General features: G+C 39.5%; 1 protein-coding gene across 6 annotated transcripts in view; it reads right to left on the reverse strand.

The window, feature by feature from the left end:
- The window catches only part of esrrga (estrogen-related receptor gamma a), a 114,223-nt gene that overhangs the window by 42,873 nt on the left and 43,430 nt on the right, over positions 1–27,920 (reverse strand). For 4 of the 6 annotated variants that reach the window (XM_063477635.1, XM_063477607.1, XM_063477590.1 and 1 more), the window contains exons 2-4: positions 18,803–18,961; positions 7,162–7,586; positions 1,164–1,292 (exon numbers count right to left, since the gene is read on the reverse strand). In XM_063477635.1, coding sequence (XP_063333705.1) covers positions 1,164–1,292; positions 7,162–7,586; positions 18,803–18,960 — 712 coding nt within the window. In that variant the 5' untranslated portion in view covers position 18,961. The remainder of the gene's footprint in view (positions 1–1,163; positions 1,293–7,161; positions 7,587–18,802; positions 18,962–27,920) is intronic. The other 2 variants (XM_063477616.1, XM_063477597.1) reach the window with 1 other exon arrangement.

Here is a 27,920-nt window from a genome sequence, read left to right on the forward strand (position 1 = left end):
ATGTATACAGCTATATTTTTATACTTTTTAAAATCTCCAGTACGTCAAGATGTAAATAAATTCAAAAAAATGTGTATAGAAAGCTCAATGTGCTGTCATGTTTTTGTTTTCTTTCTATAACAGTTTACCTCAGACTGTAACGGTTTCACATTATGATGTCTGAACTGATAAAAAGCAGCGGGTATGAGCATTATGGTCCCGACAGGATGCACAAAAACATGAAGGACAATGGCTATAAGACATTAAAAAAAGCATCAGAAAGAGTACAGTAATAATGAGCGGGAGAATAGTAGGGCTAGATGAAGACAGAAATGGATGGAGGAAGGGCTGGCAGGCGTCGGCACAGGCATGCTCCCTGACCACTGTAGGGAAGGGGGCGTAGGCCAGGTCTCCCATCAATTACAACCTTGACCCTCCTCTCTTCTACTCTTTCTCTCTCACACGCTTTCTGCTTCATTCAACCATCCTCCCCCTGCCTCTCATCCTCCCTTGGTCCCTCTCCTCTGCTCCTATAAATCAATCTCTCTCCCCACTCCATCCCTTCCTCGATCTCCTCCCCTCGGTTTCTCGCACCTTCCCCCTTCCTCTATCCCTCTTTCTCTCTCCCAGTCTTTCTTTTTAACACTCGCCACTCCTCTCTCTCCTTTCATCGTTGGAAGTGCAGTGGGAGTAAAAAGGTCAGAGGTGGGCAGACAAGAGGGAGAGAAAGAGGCAAAAGGCAACATGGGAGTGTGAAAATGAGAGAGTGAGTGTATTTAATCAAAGTGGTGTGGGGGCAGATAATACCGCTTGTGTTTTTTTTTACCTTTCAACACCACTGAACAACTGCTGAGCGTCGCAGTTAACCTGAAATTTGTATCTTTATTTGAGCAAACCAAAATTAAAAGCCATATATACAGTGTTGGTTAATGGGTCTACGTGTGTACATGCCCTTATAAATTTCTGAGTGTAACTTGTGAATTTAGATGTTAAAGCTAAACACACACACACACACACACACACAAATTATCATGTAGAAGTTACATGTAGCGTTGTTCAACACGTTCATACAAATGAGTAAGCTAATACAATGTTATGTGAAAATTTGCTTAAGATGCAGAATATCTAATTGACGTTAAAATGCTACATGTAGCACATTTAGCCGAGAAATATAAAGAAGAGACCTTTTCCCTTACCCTCCCTCAGCATGCCAACAGTCAGACACTTCATGAAGCGGCAGGCCTGGCACGACTTGCGTCTCCTCTTGGTGATCTCGCACTCGTTGGTGGCTGGACAGCTGTACTCAATGTTGCCTGCGGCACGTAGACATGTTGGAGAAAGATAGACAAAAAGGTTTCATTTCAGATAGACACATCAGCACAAACACAGAGCACACAGACACATGTATGCAATAAAATAAACCATAAAATGATGAATATGGACAGAACCTCAGAGCAAAAATGCCCCCAGTTTTGGCATTCTTGAAGGTTTGTGTGGACTCTGTATATTCTCTTCATGTCGATTTTCATTTATCCATAGGTTTGGATGGGAATGTAGGTGGTTGTCTGCCTCTCTGTTCTAGCCTTATGACTGGCAACCTATCCTGGTTGTACCCTGCATCTTGCCCTGTAGCACCTGGGATATGCTCCAGCATCCCTTTGACCCTTGCTGGATAAGCAGTTAAGAAAATAGATGGATGGATGGATTGAGCTACCTCTGTCTTGACCTTTGACAGACCTGCAGTATTTTGACCTGAAAGTGTACTGATATATGTAGGCTGTGTCAGATAAAAGTGGCATATAAGCACTTGACAGGAAGAATATATCACCATGTTCTGCACAGACTTGAAAGAAGGCTTTCGCGCTAGCATTACGGGTGTTAGCCACAAACTAATCTAATGTCATATGTGTGCAGTGTCATAGAGAGCACCAAGTGATTTCATTACTGAAAAATAAGGTTTAGAGTGGCTTTTAGATGGGCGAGGAGACAAACGTTTACCAGTCTTTATTAAACTGCCCTAAATTTTGCCCATTTTTAAAATGTTTTTTCAATTAATTATTCAAAATGTTTGTTTTATTTTACTACAAAATTGGTTGCCAGGAACACCATCTGTATTGTTGTTTAAAAAACACAGAAGTGTATCTGTGTATGCACTAACAGAGGTGATCTGTCTATGTTACATGAGACCATAAAGCCAACTAAGATTGCGTGACTTAGCAGCAGGACAGGCAGTGACACTTGGATGCAGTGTTGAAAGCAAGATTATTAACCTTTGTTAAGTCTATTAACTTCACAACCGAGGCCAACCAAAACATCACTCTGTGTGAGTCTAATAGCACTTCTGTGGGTACTTTACTCTTTCTCATTCGTACTATATTATAGTAGTATATTGTCATATATTTTATTTCTTTATACGTTTTATATCTTTTGCATTTTACTAAAATATACTGTACATCTAAATGAGACATTTTAACATCTTTTTTGGCTCCTATGGCCATTTTTATCTAATTTTTTCCTTCTCACTTGTTAGTCTTATTTGCAGCTCCATTTCTGCTCATTTCCTCCACTTAGTTATTTACTTGCTCCCAGTTCAGAAGAAAACAGTTATGGATTCGTTGGAACAGCTTGAATTGTTACAGATTGCCCAACCTGTTTCTATGTTCAGGTTTATTTATCAGTATTAAGACCTGCATTCAGATGTGAAAAGAAAAATATCCCCTTCTCTTTCACCAATGCCCACCTGATAACTACAGTATTCCAGCAAGCCAATACATCTCCCACTGAAACAGAGTAAACAGTGATTACTATTGACTGCTGCTGTGGAGAGGATGTTTTCTCATTACTGGCCTGATTAAGGGGCTAGTTAGCTTGGGAAAACGCTAAATGCACAAACACTTCTTAATGGGTAACAAGACACCCATTAATTGGCCTTGTTAGTTAAAGTAAAGGCTAAACATGCTAAATGCTGAGGGAACCCTTACAGTCTAATGGACACTATATGTGGGACTAGTTAGCTTATACACGAGCTTTACATGCTGATGATACATGAGGAGTAGAATAATTCAGCAATTAAGAAGGACACTAAGGCTAAATGTGCTAATGAAACAGAATCTGAATGCATTAATGGGCCTTGCCATTTCAAGAAAACTAGCAAGGGCTGCTAAATAGTTAACTGCAGCAAAGAGCCACTTATACAGCTGGCAGCATTAAGAATAAATATTTAAAACCCTCACTGTGATGAAAAATGTTAACAGCTACACATGCTGATTGCTACTGTGAAGGTAAGTGTTAACAGGCAATAACAAAAACCCATATAATTTATTGATTAAAGTGACAGCCAAGACAGAAACATCTGTGAGACTTCAGATTACAGTACCTGACTGCAACAATACCTAGAAAAAAATCTGTGGACTTTAGTAATACACATATTTATGCAAAATGTAGTTTACATCAGTCTAATTCATACACATTCAAATGTGTCTCTTACATCTCATGTGATAAATAAACATGCACTGTATGCTGAATCCCTTTGCATGCTCAGACACATATATGCATCAGAGTAGGTGTATAGGGCAGGAATTACATTTGAAAGGTTTATAACAGAATCTCACTCCTCTCTGTGCACGTGTGTCTTTATTTCTCTCTTTATGTGTCTTACAGTGCACAGGAGTAAGCTTAGATCAGAGAGGGTCTTGGAGGCTCCTGTGTAAAAAAGGTGAGTTTGTATGTGTGTGTGTTTACGGGGTATAAACGAGGGCCTTAAATCCCCTGCAATCCCTTTTGAGATGTTGGTATGTCCACCCTGCTGCATGACAATTGATCACTATTGTACCGATCATGTAATGTGAATGTTACTGTGTGTTTTGGCTTGCCATCCCCTATGCTGTATCTCTTTTGCCTCTCCTAGCCTGATACCTATAACCTCCCTTTCTCATATACCTTTTGCCTTGACACTTTGGCTTTTTATAGAATAAGGAACAGAAAATATGGGTAGAAGGCAGAGCAGAGTTGAAAAATGGATAAGGGTTCTCAGTCAAATTTGAATTCACCACAATGCAACTCCTGCATAAAGTATGGATTTTGTAATATTAATTTAAAAAAAGAAAACACAAATATGTATTTATGCCTCCTGAACTTGAGAAACGTGTCTATTACTGAATAAACATCTTTAAGTCAATATGGGTAATACTTAATACTACCCTAACGATTTCTCTTTAGTCTCCCACCTGACATTTTTACTGCATATTTTGACTGCTCTTTGTGTGAACATCACTATCCCCTTTTTCATCTTGCTCTTTCGTGCTCTCCACCGCCTTTCTTTTTCCACTCTTGTTGGCTCTCTCTTTCCATTTCATTGCCCTATACCTCCCTTTTCCATACTTTGCCCTCCTCTTCACTCCCCTTTATCCCCCTCTCTCAATAAGGGAGTGATAGATGCAGGTTGTCAGGTGTCGCTGGACTGACGCCACAGAAACAGCAGCTGCCAGAGCCACTTCCTCCACGCTGCGACACACACATGCACAAACGTGCCAGCACGCACATACCCCTAATTCCTTCCTACATCCATGTGCCCAGTCCACCCTCCCCTTTCCTCCTTTTCTCTCATTCCTTGTCTCAACTTATTGTTTATCTGTACCTCTTCTCTCCGCTCTTCTCCTTTCCTCTCCCACCCCATGCTCTCCTCCCTGTCCAGCTGGAGGTGTTTTTTTGGTGATTACCTGCGGTTTTATTGGCTAATGGGTTGAAACATACCAATATGTCTGCTGCTGCCCATCTGAGGCTGGCCCTGCTTTCCTGCCAGGACGCACACACTAACACACAACCATGCATAGGAATATGTGCACAGACGTGCACATAAACTTGCATTTGGATGAACAGAAGCCCACACGCAGAAGCAGAACATCCACAGTATCTGAGGATGAGTTGCTGTGTGTGGTAGCCAAAGATAATATCATGACCCAATTGGTCCACTGGATCCAAGAAAGCTCAGTTTGCAACAAATCATTAACAGTAGTGCTATAGCACAATAATAAGGTAAAATATTACATTACCATTAAAATTTTAAAAAGTAAAATAATAATTAAAGTAGTTAGTTATTCAACCTTTAAGGTTTGAACAAGAAGTGTTGTTAAATATTCCTAATTGAGCATGTTTTAAATATGGCTTTCCATATTTTCCCTCAAGAACAACTCTATCCACAGCCTCTAATTTTCACTTTTTTATAATGTGTAACAAATCTGCAACAGGAAAATGGTGTGTTACAAATATATAAAAAACAAAAAAACAATGAAATTAGAAGAGAAAGGGACATATCACTGCTTTCAAGCTATTTAATGTCACACTAAAATGAGGTTTTCCAGTCGAAACAGCATCATTATCTATATGTTATCTGGGATATTGTACTTAATCTGTAGCTGCGTTCTATCCTAACCTTTAACAAACCAATAAATGAAATGAGACATAGAGTTCATCAACTATTTGACACCACCGCAGTGACAGATGAATTAAGGGTTAAACCTATCCACATAAATATTCCATGGCTATATGCGTGTTGATGTCTGTGTTTGACTGAGCTTCTGTGAGTTTAGGTGTGTGTATGCATGTCTCTGCCTTTGTCGCCACACGCGTGTGCTCTAATCTATTTGTCAGGACTGCACCGTGTCCTGATCTCATCCTATAATAAACACATACAGGTCATTTCCAGGTAGTGGTGACCATCTTGTGAATGTAGGACTTCCACCCCCTCACATCTTCCTGTCTCTCTCTGTCTCTGGGGCTTTACTGGGAAAGCTGCTTATCAGAGGCAAAAGAAAGCACCGACAGATAGGTGGATGGATGGAAAGGCAGATAGATGAATCCTGTCTGATATGACTGACTGACTGACTGACTCAATGGATCGATGATGGCTGGCTGACTAGTAGTGTGCTTATTGCAGTAGCAGACTGACTGACAAGTGGGCTGTCCTGCTGACAGATGGGGCCTGTTAGTTATTTTTAAAAAACTTGAGCAAATCATGAAGGATTATAACACTAACACAAAGGTTTTCAAAAGTTTACCGCCTGCTATCTATCTATCTATCTATCTATCTATCTATCTATCATCAAATTTCTACTGTGAAATTAAAAAACAAAACAAAACACAACACAAAGAACATCAATCAAGTTGTTAATCTTCCTGTACAGTATACTGTGCTTCATTCCTGGCACTCCTCTCATCATGTGGATTATTCTCTATCCTTTCTCTCCTCAACCCCTGAACTCTTGATCTTTAGACATGACCCGTGACCCGACTCTGATGCTACGTTATCGCACAGACAACAAGCTTATGGCTAAACCGCTTCCTGTGATGTATAAGCAGCTAGATCTGGGAATGCAAACACTGCTCCAAAATTATTCTTTGCTGTTCGTGAAGAAAAGGTCAAGGTTGAGGTTAAAAAGTGGGTGTAGATTTTGGGGGTTGGTTTATGTACCTAGATAGATGTATAAATGTGAACGTGTGTGATGGGGAGAATGGGTGAAGGGGAAAGAGGAAATAGGCTATGTGGGTGTCCTGGTGGCTCACTTAGCAGAGGAGGAGGGAGACATGTACCTTATAAAAAATCTGGGTTTACATCTGGCCTGAGGCTTTCATCATATGTCCTGAATTTAGTTCAGGTGTGTGTGCATGTCTGAGTGTGTGTGTAATTCGATTAGTCTGTTCCTTTTATTAAAAATAGTATAAATATTCACTTTACTTTTATCAAGGTTTTAGGTACTCTCTTTTCTGAAAGCTTTTTTAAGGATATCATTTAGGTCAATATAGAGAGCATCATGCTTACCTCAAACATATGACCTTGCTGTCTCTGCAGCCAACCTAATAACGTCTTTACATTTTTAAAATCTTTCCTTATCTTTGATTAATATATATTATTTATATTATTTACTGCTGTCTTTAAGACACTGTCAAATGGATTTACAAAAACAAACAAACAAGCAGCTATTCTCTAATCTTAAACAATACACAACCACAGATTTTGATGAAAAAACTGGTGGAAGAACTGAACCACTAATAAAAATATTAAAACAAAACCAAGACAGATAAACTAAATAGTGGAGCTTAAACAGCAAGAGGCAAGACGTAGAGTGAAATGTAGACAAGCGAAACAGAGACAACTGTAGATACAAAGTTAAAATAGAAGCCAACCTTGGATGGTGCGTTTGAAGAAGGCCTTGCAGGCCTCGCAGGATGCCACTCCATAGTGGTAACCTGACGCAATGTCCCCGCACACGAGACACAACCTCTTGGGCATGGAATTCAACATGTACTCGCACTTAATTTGTGAATCTTCCCCAATGGTTGATGAACAGTCTTCATAACGCTTTGATCCAGGGCCGCCAGCAGGTCCTAGGGGCCCTGCGTTGGAGCCATAAAGGCTTGGGGAGTCTAAGCCATTGGGGTGACCGTTCATCGTGGACGAATACGAGCCTGAGGCGTCGCTGGAGCCACCAGGGGAGTGATGGTTTAGACTATCAGTCAGGGAGGCAGGACTAGACGGCTCAGTCTTTATATAAGAGGACGGACAACTGGACTCAAGGTGGCGCTCCTTACTGGACATTCTGCAGAGAAGCCTGAGAGAGTGAGACAGAACAAGAGGGGAAAAAACATTACAGGAAAATGTAAATATGAAGTAAGATAATCATGAGTGTGGAACGTTAGAGGCACTGCATAGGGGAAGGGAGAAACGTAAAGTCATATTCAGCAATATTTAATGGCACAAATATATTGTGGTTCACTGGGGAAAACCACATTCATGAGAGTAGCGGAGCGGCATCTAGAGTACCACAAACACATCCCCATTCTTGGGGCCAAGATCATCCGTCACCCTCCAGTCAATAGCAGCGTGTTCTACATGAAGGTAATCAGTAAGCAGCTCCTCTGCTGCTCAGTCATCCCAAAGACAGCACATACACAAAGAGACATAGATTGTCATATTCAAGCACAGCTTACAGTCTAAAAAGTTCCTAAAAGCTGCGCGATGCAAAACAATAAATGTATGCATATTTTTGTATGTATTAAATAAAAGTCACTAATCAGAGCCAGACTATCACTGTGGTACTATTCTTACATTCTCCTTCCCTTCGTATCTCCCTCCTTCCTCTCCTGCTTTTCCTTCTTCCACTCCCTAAGGAGGCTGGTGTCTTGTTAATGGCAGTTGTAATTAACGGCTATCTTCTCTCTGTCCATATCTCTCCATCCTTCCCTTTGTCTACCTTACTATCTATCTGCCTCTCTCCCTATCACTTTCTATTCACTCCCATCTCTGACTGTCTCTCTTTCTCTGTCTCTGCCCACTCTTTCTCTTCCTCTACGCATTACTACTCTCTGTCTCTCTAACCCTGCCCTCCCTCCCTTCTCTCTCCCCTTTCATTGTTAAAGGCAGAAAGCACAAAAGGGGTTTTTAATTAAGGCAGGATGCTGCTAAACGAGGGGCTTCTAAAGTCCAGTCGGCCTGTAAAAGATCCCCGTTCTACAGGGACCCATAAAACACAGACAGTGCCTGGTTGGAGAATGGGGAGCTGTTCAGGTGGGGGAATGAAGAATGGATATAGACAGGAAAACAGAAAGGCAGACAGGCAGACAGCTAATGCAAAAGACAGACAGAATGGGGAAAAAAAAGAGTAGTTGCAGGACTGCAATGACTGATGATTGTCTACTGACAAACAACACTTTTTCTTTTAATTTGCATCTCAGCTTTAAAATGACTGATATGCAGAAAGAAGGCCTGCAAAAAACCCTGCAAACGCATTGTAATGTAGGAAACACTCTTTTCCCCTGAAATTTTCCCGTTCAAATGTGAATTGACATTTATGATATAGAATGCATTGGCCCTTTTCACCTTTTTCATCATATATTAAACCCTTGCTGGAGGTTCTTTTAATTCAGTGACTCCATTTATCGTGGGTTTGCGGTATTCACCAGTGTCTATAAATCCATTTATCTGATGCTAAGGTGGGCCTTCAGTTTGGAATGAGGCTGACATTGTGAGAAAGGTTTGGACACAAATCAAGGAAGAGAAAATTAGGGAAAGAAAGAGAGTCTATGGAGACATATAGAAGGAAAGGCAGAAGCATAGACAGTATCAGGTGGTACAGAAAAAAGTGTAAATGGAAAGGAAAGAGATCGCAAGAGGATGTCTATGTTCTGTGTCTATGGGATGAAAAACAGTGGTGACAGAAAAAGAGAGTAGAACCATTTAAGTAGATGATGTGATGGTGATGATTTAATCTCTCCTTTCTCACTCTTTATGCTCTTTTGTGGCCCCTCCTTTTGACCGTCAATCCCTCTGAGTACCATTAAGCGAAAGAGTTTAAGTGCCAAAAGATCTCAGGCGCTTTTTTCCTTCTCTCTCAAATTCTCATCTATCTATCTTTCCGTTCTCCATTCCAGTTTCTTCTCCCCCTTTTTCCTCTATCTCGTCTTTTTTTTCCTCAGTGCTCTCTCGCGCTCTCTAACTGTGCTTATAAATGAAAAATAATGGCAGTCGAAGGGGGAGGAATAAAAAAGAATAAAAAAAGAAGACACGCATGCAGAGGAGAGGAGAAGAGGAAAGAAGATTAAGAAATCACAGCCAGTGCGCTGTGCCGAGCGAGAGGTTGAATGCATTTATGTATGTATGTTATCAGTATAATTATGGTGCTATGTAGCGATGGCTCAGTGCTGAAAGAGCAGTCTTATTGTGCTTGTCTGCTCTTCAGATGAGTGTGAAGAGAGAGAAGGGGTTGGGTCTCTTTTTAATCAATTCTTTAGGTTTTTAGGTGTTTAAAGAAATGTAAATAAAGTGGAAACAGCTCAAATGTGTTTGCCGTTCTTCGCCTTTATTCAGACAGGGCTTAAAGATGTAAGCAGTGTTTTATGAGATGATAACAGTAAAACACAACCTCTTTGTGATTACAAGCAAAGTAATCACATTTTGGTATTAACGGTTCTACTCAGTTCCGTTTTCTTTTTGCCATCTTTAAGATTTTGATGCTCGTGATATTGAAACCTACACAGTTACAAATATAGTCAAGTAATTAGCACATAAGCTGATTGCTCTATATTGAACAGCACTATGTATCATGTACGGCAAAAAAGAAGCGGTATATGTTATAGCATAAAATAATCACTTTGCACTAACAAACTTACTGCATTTAATGTATTTTTTGTATATTTTGTATAATTTTAGGGAAAATGGCTAAGGTGCCAATGTTTTTTTTAATGCAACAGTAAACAAACAAACAATCAAAAAAGATTAGCAAATGAGGTTGAGCGGATTTATTTAGGTTTATATTTTAGCTGTAATGCAAATTATAAAACAGACCATTTTTAAAGCGGCCAAAGTTGCTGTTTAGTTCTTGCAGACACTGAATATTCTATTTAGGTGTCTCTTATTGAGGGAGACCACACCAGCACACACACAAACACACACACACAAATGACCGCCTTTGCTTGTATCCATTTCCAAGTCGATCCCTGTCATTTTCTCTCTCTTTTCAGGCCTATTTCTTTTTTTCATTTCTCACTTGAAGGAAGGCACAGTTACTCATAAAAGATGAATATGTGGAGGCATGGGGAGGAAAGGAAGAAAGGAAGAAAGAAGAAAGAAATGCTTTTTTGTGTGTTTTGAAAGAAGGTGGGCCACTTTAGTATGACAAGCTGTCATTACAGTGGTAGGGTGATGCAGTGGCCTGACAACTGGCGGGGACAAACATACAATCATCGTATTAGAGAAACTACTCTCTGCCTCGCTCTGTGCTGTTTGCTGTGCGCTCCTTTAGTCTGTGTTTCTGTGTGCACTTGCACTGCTTTATTATATACAATCTTTGAACAACTACCTCGCTAGATGGCAGCCATAAACACAAACTGATCCTCAAACAACTCTAAACTGTTTTCACCCACCCCTACTGGGCTGAGGATCATAATAGGAGAAGAGAAGAGAAGAGAAGAGAACTAACTAGTCTTTTTAGTCATTTTAACATCGGCTTGTCACTACCAAATCAGATAACTCTCAGTTTGTTGATAACTTCTCTGATTGTCTGGTTGCTTATTTTGCTTGCCCTGGGCTCTTCTGCCAATGTTTCTAAAGGGCCAGATCTCCGAAATAGCATTACTGAGTAAAAGTATTACCATAAGTGTCATGGGAATTTAAAATGACAAAGGTGCATTTAATTATACGTTGCCAAACTTCGGATGGTGTAAAGATGTGATGGCTTTCACTGCCTTACTGCTTACAAAACATATCTCCAAAAAATAAAAAGCAAAAAAACAGCTAAAAATAAGAAGAGCAGAAGAAACGGAGAGAGAAACAGAGAAGAAGGAGAAGTGGGAGCAACAGAGACAGCGCAGGAAGAAGTGCTGACAATGTAGCTACCTCGGCTTGGCTAATACCTTTCCATCACACCAAGCATTGTGCTCTCAATGCTGATAAGAACACACAGTCCAATAAGCAAAAAAGAAAAAAAAACAGTGAGAGAAAACCTTACACAATTCTATCTAGATGATACCAGCAATGCTTTGGGAGGGAGAGGAAGTGAAGGAAGGGTGGAAGACATAAAAGAAAATACATTGAATTAAAGAATGGAGTAAGGAGGGGAACAGGAGCAAAAAGCATTTACATTTACATTGTCATAGTCAAATGAATAGAATGATTTCATCAATATATTGAATTGCTTTTTCAACACTTATACTGTTCAGTTTGTTTTTCTTTCTTTCTCTCTATTTTAAACAGTCTCCTATCTTTGGAGGGTTGTTGAACTCCATGTCAGTTAGTTTGATACAGTAGTGAATATGCTTTTGCAAAAATAGGAACACAACAATTGCACACAGCATTTTCAAAGACGTAGGTGACCACTCTTATGCAATTACAAGCAAGGACATGTGCACTTTTTGCTTTGTGGTAGCTGAAATCATGTATCGGTCACGTACATACAGCAAAATCCTGTGAGTCTAACTTTGAACCTGTGTTTTATGTTGTGCATTCTGCAAGATAACTGCATAGTTTAAAAGCAGTGAAATAGAGCTCAGAAAAAAAAAGCTATGCGTTGTTTCAGTGTGGGTTTATGTGTGTGGAATCACAGTGTGTGGGTGATTATAGTTGTTTTCAGTGACAAAAATGAATAAAAGACAAAATAAAAACTCCAACAGCGACAGTCAATCTAAACCACTCTCCCTCCTACTGGGCTCTCCCTTTCCCCTCTCTTTTTTGCTCCTTTTAGGTCTCAATCTCTCTCTGTCGTCTATTCTACTTCTCACACACAAACACCCCCCTATCATTTCTTCTCCGTCTCTCTATCCTGTCACACACACACACACACACACACACACACACACACACACACACACACACACACACACACACACACACACACACACACACACACACACACACACACACACCAGGGAGCAGATCAATTGTTACAGTGTTAGTCAGGGCAGGAAACCTGTAATTCAGTTCATTGGCTGCAGAATAAACCCCTGATTACATACAATCAATTTGACAATGGCTAAAACACATTCTGCCCGATGGGCTGTTGGGCTGTAAAGACTGGCAGAGGAAAGGAAGTGTGAGTGTGTGTCTATATTCCTGTGTCTGTGATTGTGTGCGTGAGAGTTTAGACACTATGAATTCCAGTATGAATCTAAATGTGACAGATGCAAATACATGGTTCACACGCAGTGTTACAAAAAAGCGAGAAAGACTTAGGGAGATATTCTACTGGGTCTAAAGCTGTAGTCTAGAGAATAACACACGCATCCCTATGTGATTGGAGAAGCAGTGGGAAGCAAAACATGCCGGGTGTTCTCAGCCTCTCTCCATTGATTAAGAATTATGTACTTTTCAAACTGCAAACTTTTCAGGAGCATCATGTTGAGTCTGCTCATATAAATACCAGTTTTCAGTCATCAGTGTGCAGACTTTCAGGTCACAATCCGCTCTCCTCGTGCTTTTTGTTTCTCGTCTATTCACTTCTTTAATGAAAAAATTAGGGATTTATACAGAGTCTTGTGTAATCTGCATAAAATACAGTCTATTATTATATATAAAGATGAAAAAAAGATGTGAAGAAGGGGAGCATGTTCAGGGCAACAATGGAAGTCAGTGCACCACTAACTCGTGTGTGTGTGTGTGTGTCAGATGGGAATCTTGATGATTTAGGTCATTTTCTTGTGGAGCATTGGCTGATAAGTATGTTGCTGCCAGGCATTATCTCTGTCACCATGTCTCCCATGTCTCTCTCTCACTCCCTCTCCCTCTCTCTCCTCACCTTTCTGTTTGCCCCTCTCTCTCCCCCTTTCCATCTCCTTTATCTTTTGTATGTCATTGTATTTGTAAGGATGGTTGTCTACTGTAAAAACCGTTCTTCAAATCTCTAAAACGGCTCAACTTCATACAGTGCACAGTGGGCCACTGATTAACCATATCAAAATATTTATTTAATACATAAATCACTGAAAATTTGATGTTTATTTAAGTTCTGTTGTTGTATTTTATTATTATTTTTATTTCATATTATGCGCTATGAAATCCGAAGAGTAGAAAGTACTGTACACATCCTCTTCCTCGGTAAAGTCTATAGGAGATATTGCATGTGGCAAATTACCAACCTAACCAAGGCGGCAATATGCGCATAGATATTTTATTAGTTGAACAATATATAAAATGAATTCAATACATAAACGTACAAATTAACACTGCTTGTTCAATTGATATTGTTAAGAATGTTTTACTCAGGAGTGTCAGTTTTATGAAATGTAGGCTGGCTCCTTTATAAAAGAAAGGTCATTGATCAAGGTTAGCATTCTTCTCTCTTTCTATGTGCATGTGTGGATTAGCAGTGTTATCACTTAGCATTAGGTGCGCAGCAGCCCTTCCAAACACTTACTGACACTTGCTGTTGTCACCAACACACATGCATTGTAGCACGCGCCCAAACACACACGCGCACACTTAACTATCAGTGTACAGTGAGATGTACAGCTCTCCAGCTTTCTCTCTCATACAGAGACAGGCAGAGATCTGGGCAAGGCGCCACATCAAATCAAATTGAGGAAAAGTATAATAAAAAGTGTTTAAAAACAAAATATGCCCCATCGGATTAAAGGCACATTATATTAAGCAGATGGTGAAAGAGGATTTTCACTCTAGTAAATATGACAGGGCTTTCAAATGTGACACAGGAACGAGCCAGTGAGACAGGAAGGGGAGGAAGGGAGATAGAGGCAAGGAGGGGATGGGAAAAGAGCGCAGTGCTGCAAAAGTAGGGAGAGAGAATGTGTGTGTGAAGTAAAATGGTCCTCGATCTGAGACAGAATAAGGGAAAAAAAGTGTAATAAAAGGGAAAACGGAATGTGGGAGAGGAGAGGAAAGGAGACACAAGTGAGTAGAGCGTCAAAGCTGCATTCTTTAAGCAGATCAGATTTGGGGAAATTGGGCTGTCACTACAGGATTGTGATGATTTACACCTATCCATCATAGGGTGTGAGAGAGAAGCAGAGCCAGAATATGTACAATAATCCACAGCAGCTGTGAAAATGGAGAAAATCAATCCTAAGCAGGCACCATCCAATGTGTGCGTTTCAATGTTTACTTCAATATTCCACAAATAATACATCTAGACAGATCATATTTAACCTTACACGTGTAATACTACTTTATATCCAAATGCAATGACTGTTAAAGATTCTCCCAGTTCATTACTTTTACTTCTGTATATCATCACTTTACTTCATTTATACTGCAAAAAAAGAGAGAAAGTGATAGACTTGAAATACCCGACTCCAAATACACTGAATAAAAATGTGAAACAAGATTCTTTTCACTGTAAATGCCCATTTTGACCTGCCACAAGCTGCTGTTGACACTCGTCTTCCGAGCCTCCTGGCCTGTTCTTCCCTCTCTCTCCCACCCATGCCCTCTATCCTCCCCCTCTTCCTCCCCTCACTGCTGGCTGATGCACCTTACAGTCTCACTCCTGGACCATCTGTTAGGGAATCTAATTCACATCCAGTCATAATCAGGTTTGCTGCAGTGCCCACTGTCTTTCGCCATCTCTGTCTCTCTGTCTGTCTCTGACTGTTTCTTTCTGTCCACTTCACACTGCGCCTTTGTCCGTTTTTCTTTAATCTGGAACCTTCATGAATGTCTTCCCCTTAAATGTCATGTATTTGAATATAATTTACATTCAGTATAATAGTTATACAAAGCTCAAAACTCGCGTAGATCTCGCGAACTACAACAAAAAAGGCACATTTTCTGGTCTTGTCACCAAGAACTTTTTTCTTTAAAATGTGGCTGTATTGTTTTTAAATGACTACCCAGTAATGTTTTTTGTTGCAGCATTCTGCAGGATTCTTACTTTTGAAACTTCTTGCAAATTACTAAGATTTAAATACTGAATCAGCATATCATTGGTAAATATAAAGAACGAGATGCTCCACTTAAACAAAATTTTAAATGTGTATATCTATGTGTGCGTACATGTGCGTGTCCGTGATTGAGAATAGGGCGAGTCGAGGTGAAGAGGGTGGAAGTTAATGAGAGGTGAGTGTCTGAAACCCCCTCTCTCTTTTCCCCTCTCTCGCTCTCTCTCTCTCTGCTCCTGCAGTAATCCTCTTCTATAAATCTGCAATCCAATCAGCGTTGTCCACACACACACACACACACACACACACACACACACACACACACACACACACACACACACACACACACACACACACACACACACACACACAGCTTTTGGGAAGCCCATCTGTGTGTTAAGGCAATCTGCTTTATCATTATGATTACATTGGGCTCAGTTTACAGCACAGTGTGTGTGTGTATTCAAGCGCACTCTAGCTGCCTGACATTAATCACATTCCCATGGTTTGATGGCCTAAATAAAAAGAGGAATAATATTGTTGCTGTCCAATGAAAACTGCAGATCTCCAAAAGCATTTAAGAAATTTCTTTAGAATTCAAAAAAGTTTTAATACAAGAAAAGGCCCCAGAAAACTTAAAATTAAATTAAATTTATTTCTTTGCTATTTTTTTTTACAGAGATCTGTGATATGAAAAAAAAGTTATTCTTAGAGATAAAATAAAAACACTGCTATAAATCTAAATTCATTTAAATTCATTTCTAAATATTGTTCCTTCTGAACCTGGATTTCTTTCATTTTCGGTGTGTGTGTGCTGTTCAAGTGTGTGTCTGTGCAAGTGTGTGTGAGAGAGAGTGCATATAAATCACGACCAAATCCCATCAACACAGTTGGAGGTCAGATATCCTAAGGAAGTGTTCCTGTGATCTTATAGTGCATGTGTGTGTAAGAAAATGTGTTCCTTTTACTGTGTGTGTAAGTGAAAACGTGTGGTTGTGTGAGTGTGTGTGTGTGTGTGTGTGTGTAGGGGTAAAGGTTCAACTGAGGTAAGGTGACTTTTACCTTAATATTTAGTGTTAGTACTTTAATATTTAGTGTTAGCTTTTTAAGGCCAGTTTTTAAAAATAAACAATTTTTACTGGATGTGTTGCTTTGTCACAGATGGACATACATAAGTATAAATAATAATAAACTATAATAAGTAATGAACTATGTCTGAGTTCAAGTGCTTCAGATTTAGAGTACTGGTATTCCTGTCCCACAGTTACGTCTTACTGGGAGGGACACTTTTCTTACGGTAAGTTAGGTTGCCTGCCGTGAGAAAGGACTACTCTGAGCTCGGTTTCAGGAGAAATAAAATTCTAAAAATTTAACAGAATTGCAAATCCCCAGATTGTATTTTTTCAGCACAAGTCTTGAGATAAATCCTCAAGTTGTTAACTTCACAGTACTGTTTTTTTCCCCCCGTAGTTAGGGGATACTGTTATGTCATCATGTAGGCTTGGCATATTTGCGGCAGCCGAATTCACAATAACAATATAATTTGCAGTTTGTTTTGAACCATAGAGGCGAAATAATGCTCCCCATTTTGGAGCCTAGTGTGTCTCTATCCATGTGTACAAATGTACTGTGTGACTTCAAGCCACGGACTGACTCCATAGCCCCTGGCAAACCTTTACACCTCTCATCACCAGACTTCACTGTCTGCCAACACACTCACATTGTGCTACTAACACTCCTCCTGGTGACTGGCCGAGGGTCTGCGTGAGAATGGCTTGCCAGACCTCTAATTGGCTTGACCCAGACTAACCCTGAAATCCTATTGGACTAAAACTTCCCAGTCTACAGCGCACACAGGAACACGCACACACACATGCATTTAAAATTAAAGGGCTTCGCAAGACCCTAACAATGCACTAATCAATATTGTTCCTAAAGAATGTGCAATAATACAACAATAATAACAACATAATAAATCACAGTAATGTTCATTTAAGATAATCATGTTAGTCAGTGAGATCTTGAAGCATAATGTCCAAAATCCAGAGAGTGAAAACACGATCTGGAGAACAGACAGACAAAGTTTGGGAAACCCACTTTTGGTTACACTAGGTTCTAATATAGCCTATTTAAATTAAATATATATTCAGCTGTTTTTAAAGTGAAATAATGTACAACAAGTAACACTAAACACAGTAATAATATACTTATTTATTTATACTAGTCCAATACACCTGAATTATATAAATTATATAGAAAGCGCATACTTACAGTTAAATGTTCGCTTTCAGGGCATGTCATGCTATCTCTTATCCCGAGAAACTTTCAAAAGAGGAGGAGGAAGGATATGATAACGTTTGTCTATATTTAATGCGTCACACATTTCCTGTGTTTAAACGTGAAACAAGAAGCGTATTTACAGTTTAAGCTCTAAAAATAAAGCAAGACAGCCCTCAGCAAAACCTGCCCGGAACAACATAAAGTCAGAACTGGTTTTGTTGGAGAACTTTAAAGTGAAATTTCACTTTGGTTGAAGCTTTTCATGCGTTCAGGTTTGACTGCACATACAGATGGCATGGAGAATAATTGTAATGGTAAAAGAGAATGTCCTTCAACAAAACGATGTGATTTAAAGCCTCTGCACTGCGACGCATTTGCACTACTGAAGTGTCCTTGAGCCACAAGTTGAATCCAAATTCCTTGTGATACTCTATATATACTAGGGAAAAAAATATTCTCATTTTAGTTGCACTGTTTAATCATAACATATAGTTTACAGTGGATCTGTATGTTTTCTATATTGTGGCGTTTAAATGAGAATTATTTTTTCCCAAGGGTAGGGAGTTAGGGTTTCCCAAAATTTGAAATAAAAAAAGAGTAGATATTAAAGGCTTGGTCGTACCATGGGGAACCCCTTCTTGATCCCAAACGACACTGAAGATCACCCTTAACTTGGATTTATAGGGAATTATTTAAAGAAACTGATAGAGGGCAGGTAAAAAAAAGATAAAAATACAGAATACTGGTGACACGAACAGTAGAAGATGGTTTGTAAAGCTGAAAACATAAAAAGTGTTGTTAAAAATGTAAATTACTCCAAACAAATTTAACAGATAAGGCATATGAATTAAAAAAAATACACAAAGAAAGACACACATGCACACAATCGTTCTCCCCACATTTGAATAGATGGTGGAGAAAAGTTGGTTCTCTCCAAATAGTCTCAAACATGCACACATCCTGACCAATAAAAACTGGCTTTTGATGTCTCCAAATGCTTGCCTTTTCTTTCTCTTCTTCCGAGGTTTATAGAGGTCAAGTGTGACTTTTGTAGAAAACTCAACGTAGATTTATGGATTCACAGTCACTTTTGTTTTGCCCTTTTTAAGTCATTCCCCCTTTCTTCTTTTGTGTCTGTGGTCTTCTTGCCAGTCTGTCTTACCTGGGGTTGTAGAGGGCATGTGCGTCTCTCATGTGGTTGGCCTCCAGTGGATCGTAGCTCTGGTGCATTCTCCAGGCGCCAGCGCCGCATTTACCATAAGACGACTTGGAGTTATCTTCACTGCTGCTGTTCACTAATGGCCCCTTCGATAAGTTCATTCTGTAGACAGAAGCAAAGTGAGAAACATAAGGATGGCGCTGACAATACAACAGAGAAAAGTAGGAAAACAGCAAGTGGGACTGTAAAGCCGAGACATGGTTCCTATGTGTTGCGTAAAAGCCACAAAAACTATCTGATGACACTGAAATCAGTTGTTCAGGGGCAATGGTAAAATAACAAAATAAAACTTAGGGAAAAAAATAGAAACAGTGACAAGTTACATTTTTGTACGTTCCTGTTTCTAAAAATGAACTGCTTTCTCAGTACCAGAATCTGATAAAAGGTTAAAGCGCTGTAGTAAACAAAACACTACTAAACTAAACACAAAACCTTTTTCATTTTATTGTTTTAATAAAATACTTTCTTCAGCTCAACACAGTGACAAGGAAACAAAAATGAAATGGAAAATCAAAAAAAATCTTAAACACAAAATTAAGTGGATGACCACTGAATTACAGAGCGTGCTTGAAAGGGCACAGTAACAGGCACACATAATCATTCAGCCCTCAGTAAACATAAGAAAAAAACTATTATGATTTATGCAACTGCATAGTTAGGACAGAGAGAGGCAGAAAAGAAAAAACATAAATACACAAAGAAAGGTCCAAGATTTACACATAGGGCAATTTGCTGAGAGCATCTCAAGTAGGCAGAAAGATGAGAAGCTCTCAGACAGACGCACAGGGGGCAGATCAGAATTTTAAACTAGTACATGAGACTTTTGTCCCCGAGTTTTACCAGTTTTCACCTCAAAAAACCTTTTTAAATGGAGGAAATATAAAAGTAAAGGCATCAGAGGAAGAACTGCCATCCTTCAATCAAACCCAGTGCCGTCATCAGAAGCAGGGCTGTCGCTGGGGTGATAAGGTCACCACAGGCAACAGAATCAAAAGCATCCCTTACAAAAACAATTAAAAAAAGAAAAAAAGAAAAAATTACATCATGGCTGGGCTTGTAATAAAATGATCTGAATGCCCTACTTTTAAACTATCGGGGGAAAATGAAGCGAGGGAAGTGGAAGGAAAAGCAGTTTCCTACCAGTGGATAAAATCTAGAAAAAACAGATACAAATTCAGATTTGGTAAAATATGAAAGAAAACATATAGTAAGAAACCAATCCTTCAAAAATAGTGCAAAGATCTGAAGAGGTGCTTACTTTTGAGCATTTATGCTTTTGCTTAATGAGAGCGATTATAATAATCATGTCTGTAATACTAGCCCAATTAACCTAAGAATAATTATTGATTTAATATTAAAACTTTGCCAAAGAATTACAGAGCTGAAGCCAACTAATAATTTCATCCCAAACATGTAAAAGTAGAAATCAGGGAGCACTTTAAGCTATGCATGGAAGTTAAAAGACAATGAATAAAATAATCTTTCTTTTTCAGGTCTTTTTATTTTTTTTTTTACTGTGACACTCCTGTTTGTGTGTGTTTCCTCCAACAAAGTGTATCGGTAAACAGAGCAGGATGTTGGTATGTGTCGCAAACTGATAGACATGTGTTTACCACACAAACAACCAGCACATACGCACGTGTGTCTGAGTGTGAGATGTTGTCCCGGTGTGGGTTCCTGTTTATGTGAGGGCCACATAGACAGGCAGGTAGACAGACCAATGACTTGTCTGACAACCATCCCTCTATCCATCCACAGAGCTGGGTTGGCTCAGTAAGAGGTAGAGGGCCAGGGTGTGTAATATGTAGGTTTTAGTTCCACTCTGGTGAATAGAAGGAATCGATATCTTTCTGCTGCTGCTGCTGCTTCAGACACTTATTGGCTTTGGTTGCAGTGTCACAATGCTATATAGACAGCCAACTATTAATTCTGTTGTTTTTTTGTTTTTCGGTGGAGGTGGTGATGGGAGAAGTGGTTCTGGTGTCACACCAAGGACTAAAGTATATCCACTATGAGGTGCATGTGGTGCTGGGAATTATAAACCATTATAATCAATCAAAAACTTTCTGGCCGAACAAGTAACTCAGGTTTGCGGCAAAATTCGATCACTGTCTCCCGATCGTCCCGCTTACATTCTGAATGAATATTTTCTCCCTTGCACACCTGTGTGTGCTAACACTGTAACCGAAGTACCCCAGATACTTTGCTGTGGGTTGCAAGACTGAAGACGAGGGACACTTCTGACATCTAAAAAACAGACGGCGAGGTGATTTACTTTTATTTTTAATGACGGTATCTCCGCAACAATATTACAACATTACGCTTAGCGTTTATTGTATGCCCACAGGCGCTGTATGGAAATCGGACTACATGAAGTATTTGCTTGAAAACACTGTAGATTGTTCAGTACTGTGTTTTCATCTTGATTTGGGTTTACATTGTATGCAACAGTTTAAGTCCTGTGTATGTATTACCAGCCATTTGGGTTCAACTGTCACATTTTGGCTGCAGGCATCTTAACTGCATTAGAAGTAACAGACGCTGTAACAGCTTTTTTACACAGGGGCTGAAATCAGAGAAATATCAGTGTGCTATTTTGAGCTGAAACAGTCTGGGTATATGCAAGACTAAAATTAACTTGTCAAATATACATATATTTAAATATAAAACAACTTATATAATAACTTATATATTAATATATAATATGGGACCTTTAAATGAGCTCCATATCCTTCCAAACGCCAACATAACAAGTACGGATGAGGAAGAGACATACAGAGTAGGTGATTTATTGATTGATTTCTTTATTTAGGTTTAAACCATAAAAATCACGAACCACGAGAAATACATCTGAAAAGAAAACCTGAGTTTACAAAGTTTTATGATTAGTCTGTATTACGATATTTTAGAGAAACCACAAAAAGCTCTGTCTGATATTTGTATTAACCTGGACTAAAACTGTTTAGGATTACCGAAAGAGATTCTGCTTTATCACTTTATAACCACATAATCTGATTTTCCTAGTTCTTTTTTCATTTCAGAAGAATGAAATTCATTAAAAAAGCATCTTAAAGCCAACAGACAATCCTTTACATGAGGTTTTATTTCTTTCTTTTTTAAAATTTAATTCAGCACATGTGAATCGTATACTAAAATAGAAACACAGTACTAAACATATGTAAAATGAAAATCCGAATTTTACACATTTTAAATTTTGTTTAAACATCATCAAATAATAAGTCAATTGAAAAATTCAATCCCACAAGTACTCATATATGTAAGAAATAGCTCGTATCATAAATATTTAAATATGCATGTAGAGTAAAGGAGAGAATAAAAGACAGGCACATTAATGTATGTGATTCTACCTAACCTATTTCACGCTCCTGTCAGTACATGTAAGCAGCACAAGAACCAGCACATGCAGACATACTATGGATGTGTGGCGGTGTGTGTGTGTGTGTGTGTGTGTGTGTGTGTGTGTGTGTGTGAAAGCACGGAGATCGTTGGTGTCTTTCTGATGCTCAGTGACTCGCTCATGTGTTGCTGGCCCATCTGTGAACAGAATGACCATGCCATGGTATGCGTGTACATATGTGTGTGTGCGTGTGTGTGTCTGTGTGTGTGTGACATGGTGATGCAGTGATTGATGAGACAGTTGCCATTCTTGCTAATGCAAAACGCACCTATCCCTGAAGGGAGCAAATGCCACAACACTCACACACACACACACACACACACACACACACACACACACACACACACACACACACACACACACACAGACACACACACACACACACACACACACACAAAGCAGCAACTGCCCTACCTAATTACTCCTCTCATCAGGGTAGTGTGACGTCTTGCAGTTACACAGACAATTTGTATGCATAAATATGGATAAACATAGAGATATGAACACTAATAAATAACTGAACTAAAGACTAGCCAATCTCCTCTGCTGCATTAAAAATTCCCGATGATCCCATTGGTTTCCTCCTCGCAAATAAACTTGTGGGTTCTATTTTCATTTCTACACTTCTTGTTGCAAATTGCTGACTTTTCTAGATCGTTTACATGGTTCTTATAGTATTTATACTTACTCCCGATAACACTCAGCCTTATACTTGCCTGGAAAGTCATAATGTGCAAGATCAAAAGTGGCTGTTTTAAATCAAGAAAAAAAGTCTGGTACAGACTTTTTGATATTTGGAAGTAATTAAAAGAATCATTAGATCATGATAAATACTGAGCGGATGCATATATTGATATACATATACGTCTGACGATGTTGCTCTGCGTGTGACTGCATGTGCAGCAGGGCAGGTGGGGTTGAACGTAGCCCTCTGTGTGTGTCTGAGCGGATGTGGATGTGTGTGCACGTTAGCGTTAGCGACGGGAGCTGTTAGCGGGGCAGGCGGCAGATGGGCTGTCGGCCTTAATAGGGACTGAGCGGGTGCAGAAAGGTGACAGTTCCACAAGGGAGGGGGGGTGTGTAGAGGGAGAAGAGGAGCGTGCGTGTGTGTGTGTGTGTGTGCGCGCGCGTGCGTGTGGGTGGGTGGAGGGTGCTGAATGGTAAAGGAAGATAGGGATAAAGAGAAAATGAATTATCTACTGCCATGAATAAAAGAGCGGATCAGCTACGCAGAGGAGCACGCATCCTAAAGAAAAGAAGAGTTTTTACCATGTAGGATTAGAGCATTTTTTTTATTAATGTAAACATAATTCACATAAATGTTCCATGCACAAATACTTTAACATCTGATCTTTACTAAAGTTACCAGCGATGAAACTATGTAATTTTTTACATAGTTTCCAAAATATATTTTTTACATATTTTGGAAAAAGCAATAAACGTATATTTTATTTAAGCTACATCAAACTAAAAGTGAAATTTTTCAAAATGTCAAATACAATTTAACTATTGTGTGAAAGCGTAAACGCAGTTAATAGACACAAATGCGATCTCACTCACTGTCTCTCTCTCTCACACACACATACACACATGCACAGAAACAAGGCCTTAATAACACACATAGTTTTCTTGTTTTTACATGTGCAAAATAATGAACTGTATATTAACACGTGGCATCTTCTCACACATGCACGGATGTGTGTCAAAGCTGAACCGTTGGTACAGTTGGAGGGACCAACAAGGACTGATGCTGTTGGGCTTGTTTTTTTTTTCTTAAATAAAATTAAAAAAATAAATGAGTTATTTTGTGTGATCAACATATTTGTTAGAGACAATTTCCTTTTCACAAAAACACCAAAAGCTGTGAATAATGAGGTAAATATACATATATATGTTGTTATGTACGTTTCATTTTTTGTGTATAATGAAGCGGGTGGAATAAACTTAATTAATGAAATTAATAAGTTCGGGGCAGGAAGCAAGAAAGTGTAAAAAACCCTTCTTCAGTATTCAGTCTTCAGTGTGTAACTGTAAAAATCTTGTCTAATAACTAGAAATCAAAATTCCCTGATTCAAAGAATATACACTTTTGTTGAACAGCTTAATATCTGAATATACAGTACATTTGGGAAGAACAAATACTTCTGAAAATCGTCATGTGATTGTAGTTTATTTGTATGGTGCATCTGATAAAGTTGGCATAGAGAGAAACCTAGTGCACAGACAGGAGATAGAAAGAGTGAAAGAAAAAGAGTGCAAGGCAGATGAAAAAAGCAGCAAAAAACTAGAGAACTAAACCATGAGGTGGGGTGTGGGCTGGTCTGTCATTCTCTCCCCATCAGGCACACACATGAAGCATGATGGGAGGATGAGAGGAGGAATATTTCACTGTCAGTCGGAAGGCGGTATGGTCATTCATTTCTTTCTCTCTCTCTTAGTAGCTATCCCTTTCCCGTTCTACTGTATCTTCCCTTTTTTGTCTTTTTGAACCCCTCTTACACACTGTCGAAACAATGACAATTTAATCATACTCTCAGCTTGGCCGTGCAGAGGGAGAGAACAACCCAAGCAGCGAAACCACAGGGCTCTCCCCATGGGCAGCACAACAGAAAAGTGCCATAGACAGACAAGGGGTTTGAACCTTCACCATTCTCGTGATCCTCTTTAACTCATGGACACACTTTTACACTTTACACACATACATAGAGACATACACACACCTCACCTCTCCATCTAAATCTGCTCTATTGTGGCCCGGTCTGCGCTGTCTCCTCCTATTAGGACTGAGGAGCAGCATTAGAAGCCCTAAGCACAACACGATGGGTACGCACACACTCATGCATACACCAGTCACTGAATCTAAAGCGTAACTCAATAGCTCATCTGGTTGAACTTGATAAAATTCAAATTTAGTGACTCCTTTTCTGAAAACAATAATAACACAGACACCAAAGAAACCCCACAATGTATATAGCAATTCTAAGAAAACGTAATTTAGTTTAAAGCAACGTTTGTTAAAATCAAGCAGATGGATCTACAAAGGGACCTGTGTGCTTTTGACACAGTTCAAATTTGCACAGGTGCAAAACATCCTCTTTTTATTCTGCATTTCTTGAAACTATATACTTGGTCATAGCAGATTTGAAAAGACAGAAAAGTCAGCAGCATTACGGAGAGTAATTCTCAGACGGAGCATAAATGATTTGATAGAATGTGATAATAGTAATAATAATTGAATTCACATTTTGATGTATGGATGACGGAGATGTATGGATGATGGAACGTGGGGAATGAGAGGATGAGCGCTGTGGAGAGAAGAGGAGATAAGATGAGCGACATTGCCTCTCACTATATATCACTCTCTCTCTCGTTTTTTTTGATCACCGCTTTGGCATTCAACCGTGCATTCACACACACACACACACACACACACACACACACACACACACACACACACACACACACACACACACACACACACACACACACACAGATTCACCACCAGTGTGGCAAAATGGCTAATTGCAGTGTGTGTTCGTGTGCGTGTGCGTGTGCGTGTGTTTGTGTCACATCTGGTACAGTCTCCCTTACTGCTCTTTCAACACATAAAGGCCGGCACTGACCCGTGACATACTCAGAAACACACAGAGCACTGATGGATTGGACATAAATCAGACAAATTCACATCATCAAGGCTCATCCCATTTTGCTCTGTCATCTCTCAGTGGCTTTCTAAGTGTGTGTGAGACAATGCATTTTTAATATCTACATCCACATATGTAGATGCATGTGTGTGTGTAAGAATAAGTCACTGTATTTTTAACATTTTGATAACTTTAACCTGCAAATGGTAAAATCTGTGTGTTTATTGTTATGCATTAGTGTTAAGAGTGTGTGTTGCTGTGGGCATTCATGCTTACACGTGTGTCCAGCGGACCTCCTGAGTGCTGGTGTCAGACAAAAGCAAACCCCCTCCCTTCCTTCCCACTTCGCTCTGTCTGTCTCTCTCATTGCGTCTCTCTCTCCCTCTCTCTCTCTCTCACACTCTCTACCTCTCTCTTTCTCTTTACGGGACCAAATTACCACTGGAATGCCCGGACCCTTCACATGAGAGCGAGGCCGCCGTAAGCATGAGTGCGTGCGTTTCTCTGCGCGTGTGTTTGCAGGCAAATGCAAAAAACCTGACAGACAACAAATTCCATAGGGACAGACAGGCGGGCAAAGAGACAAAAAGAACAACACTTCCTCATATAGGCCATCAATAGGTCACACATACAAAATGGGAGCATGCAGGCACGAAACCACGGATGGCAACAAACAGATGCAAATTGCACGCTCACACACTCACAGACACACACACACGCGCACGCAGCCAGCAAATCAGCACGGCACATATTGACATGCTTTGACAGATGAATTAAGTAAATGATTTTATAAGGAGATTAAAAGGATTTTAATTTACGCAATCTCTCTTTGGTCCCCCCTGTCCCTCCCTCCAGTCAGCTTTACCTCTCTTTCTCTCTCTCTCTCTCTCTCTTTACTGCATATCCCAATTCATAAGCTGAAAAATAAGGTCCAGCGACTAAGATTAAGGAAAAGAAAAAGATGGGAAAAAACCATTAAATGCTCTTCATTGTCTAATCAAAAGCAAGGCATATTATCTCTTTATTCTGAATAACAAAACATATGTATATTTTGCTGTCGCACATTTAAACAACAAACGGTCAAAGCATCAGACGGTTGGCCTTCGAGTTGGATTTTTTTCTCAATTGAATTTCTTTCGCAGTTTCATATAAAGTAGTTTGCCTCATCAGGAAAATCAGGAAAAGTAAATCACTGTATGATGCCCAATGCACTTTTCCAAATGTGAACTAAAATAGTGGCATTTGTCGTAGCAGAACAAGAAGCAACACGACATTACGTGTGAAAATCTGGTGCCTGAACCATATTATATATATTACTGTAAGTTAAAAAAATTGTTTGTTTTTCTGGCACATCTTAATTTAGTCTGATGAACGACTTCAACAGTGTTTAACCTGAAACAGATTTTTATTTTTATTTTTTTTACTCACAATCACAAATAATTTCTTTCCTCTACATTTCCATGTATTTAAAAAGAATTAAATCCAGACACATCAGATTGGAGAATAATTCCTAATCAAATCATATGTGCTCCCTTGTGCTTCTCTTCATTACTGCACTACAAAACCTTTGCCTGACTGATCAGCCACTGTGCAGTTCTCACCACCCGTCCGTTCTCCCTCACACCCACTGTTAAAAACACCAAAATCACTAAAGTCACTGTGGGAAATATATTTTAATGATATGCAAATGTTATGTATATGGTGGCATGAGGGGAATGCAATTATGTTAACAGCTTAAGTGGTACTTGTTGTTATTATTATCAGTATGATCATCATTATCCCTAATATTTTAATTAGTATAGGAAAGCACTGCCTTAGAGCAAAGAAGGGAACGCCTGAGCCGGGAACAGAGAACGGTGGATGGATGGATCGATGGATGGATGAATGGATGTGTGAAGGAGCGGACGCACAGATGACGGGACCAGAGGGCTCTCTAGAAAACGTTTGAGTGGCAACAGCTTACGTACACTTGCTGAATCACGCGCAGGTAAAGCAGACA

The sequence above is a fragment of the Pelmatolapia mariae genome, linkage group LG1, assembly GCF_036321145.2.
Source record: "Pelmatolapia mariae isolate MD_Pm_ZW linkage group LG1, Pm_UMD_F_2, whole genome shotgun sequence".
Taxonomy (NCBI): domain Eukaryota; kingdom Metazoa; phylum Chordata; class Actinopteri; order Cichliformes; family Cichlidae; genus Pelmatolapia; species Pelmatolapia mariae.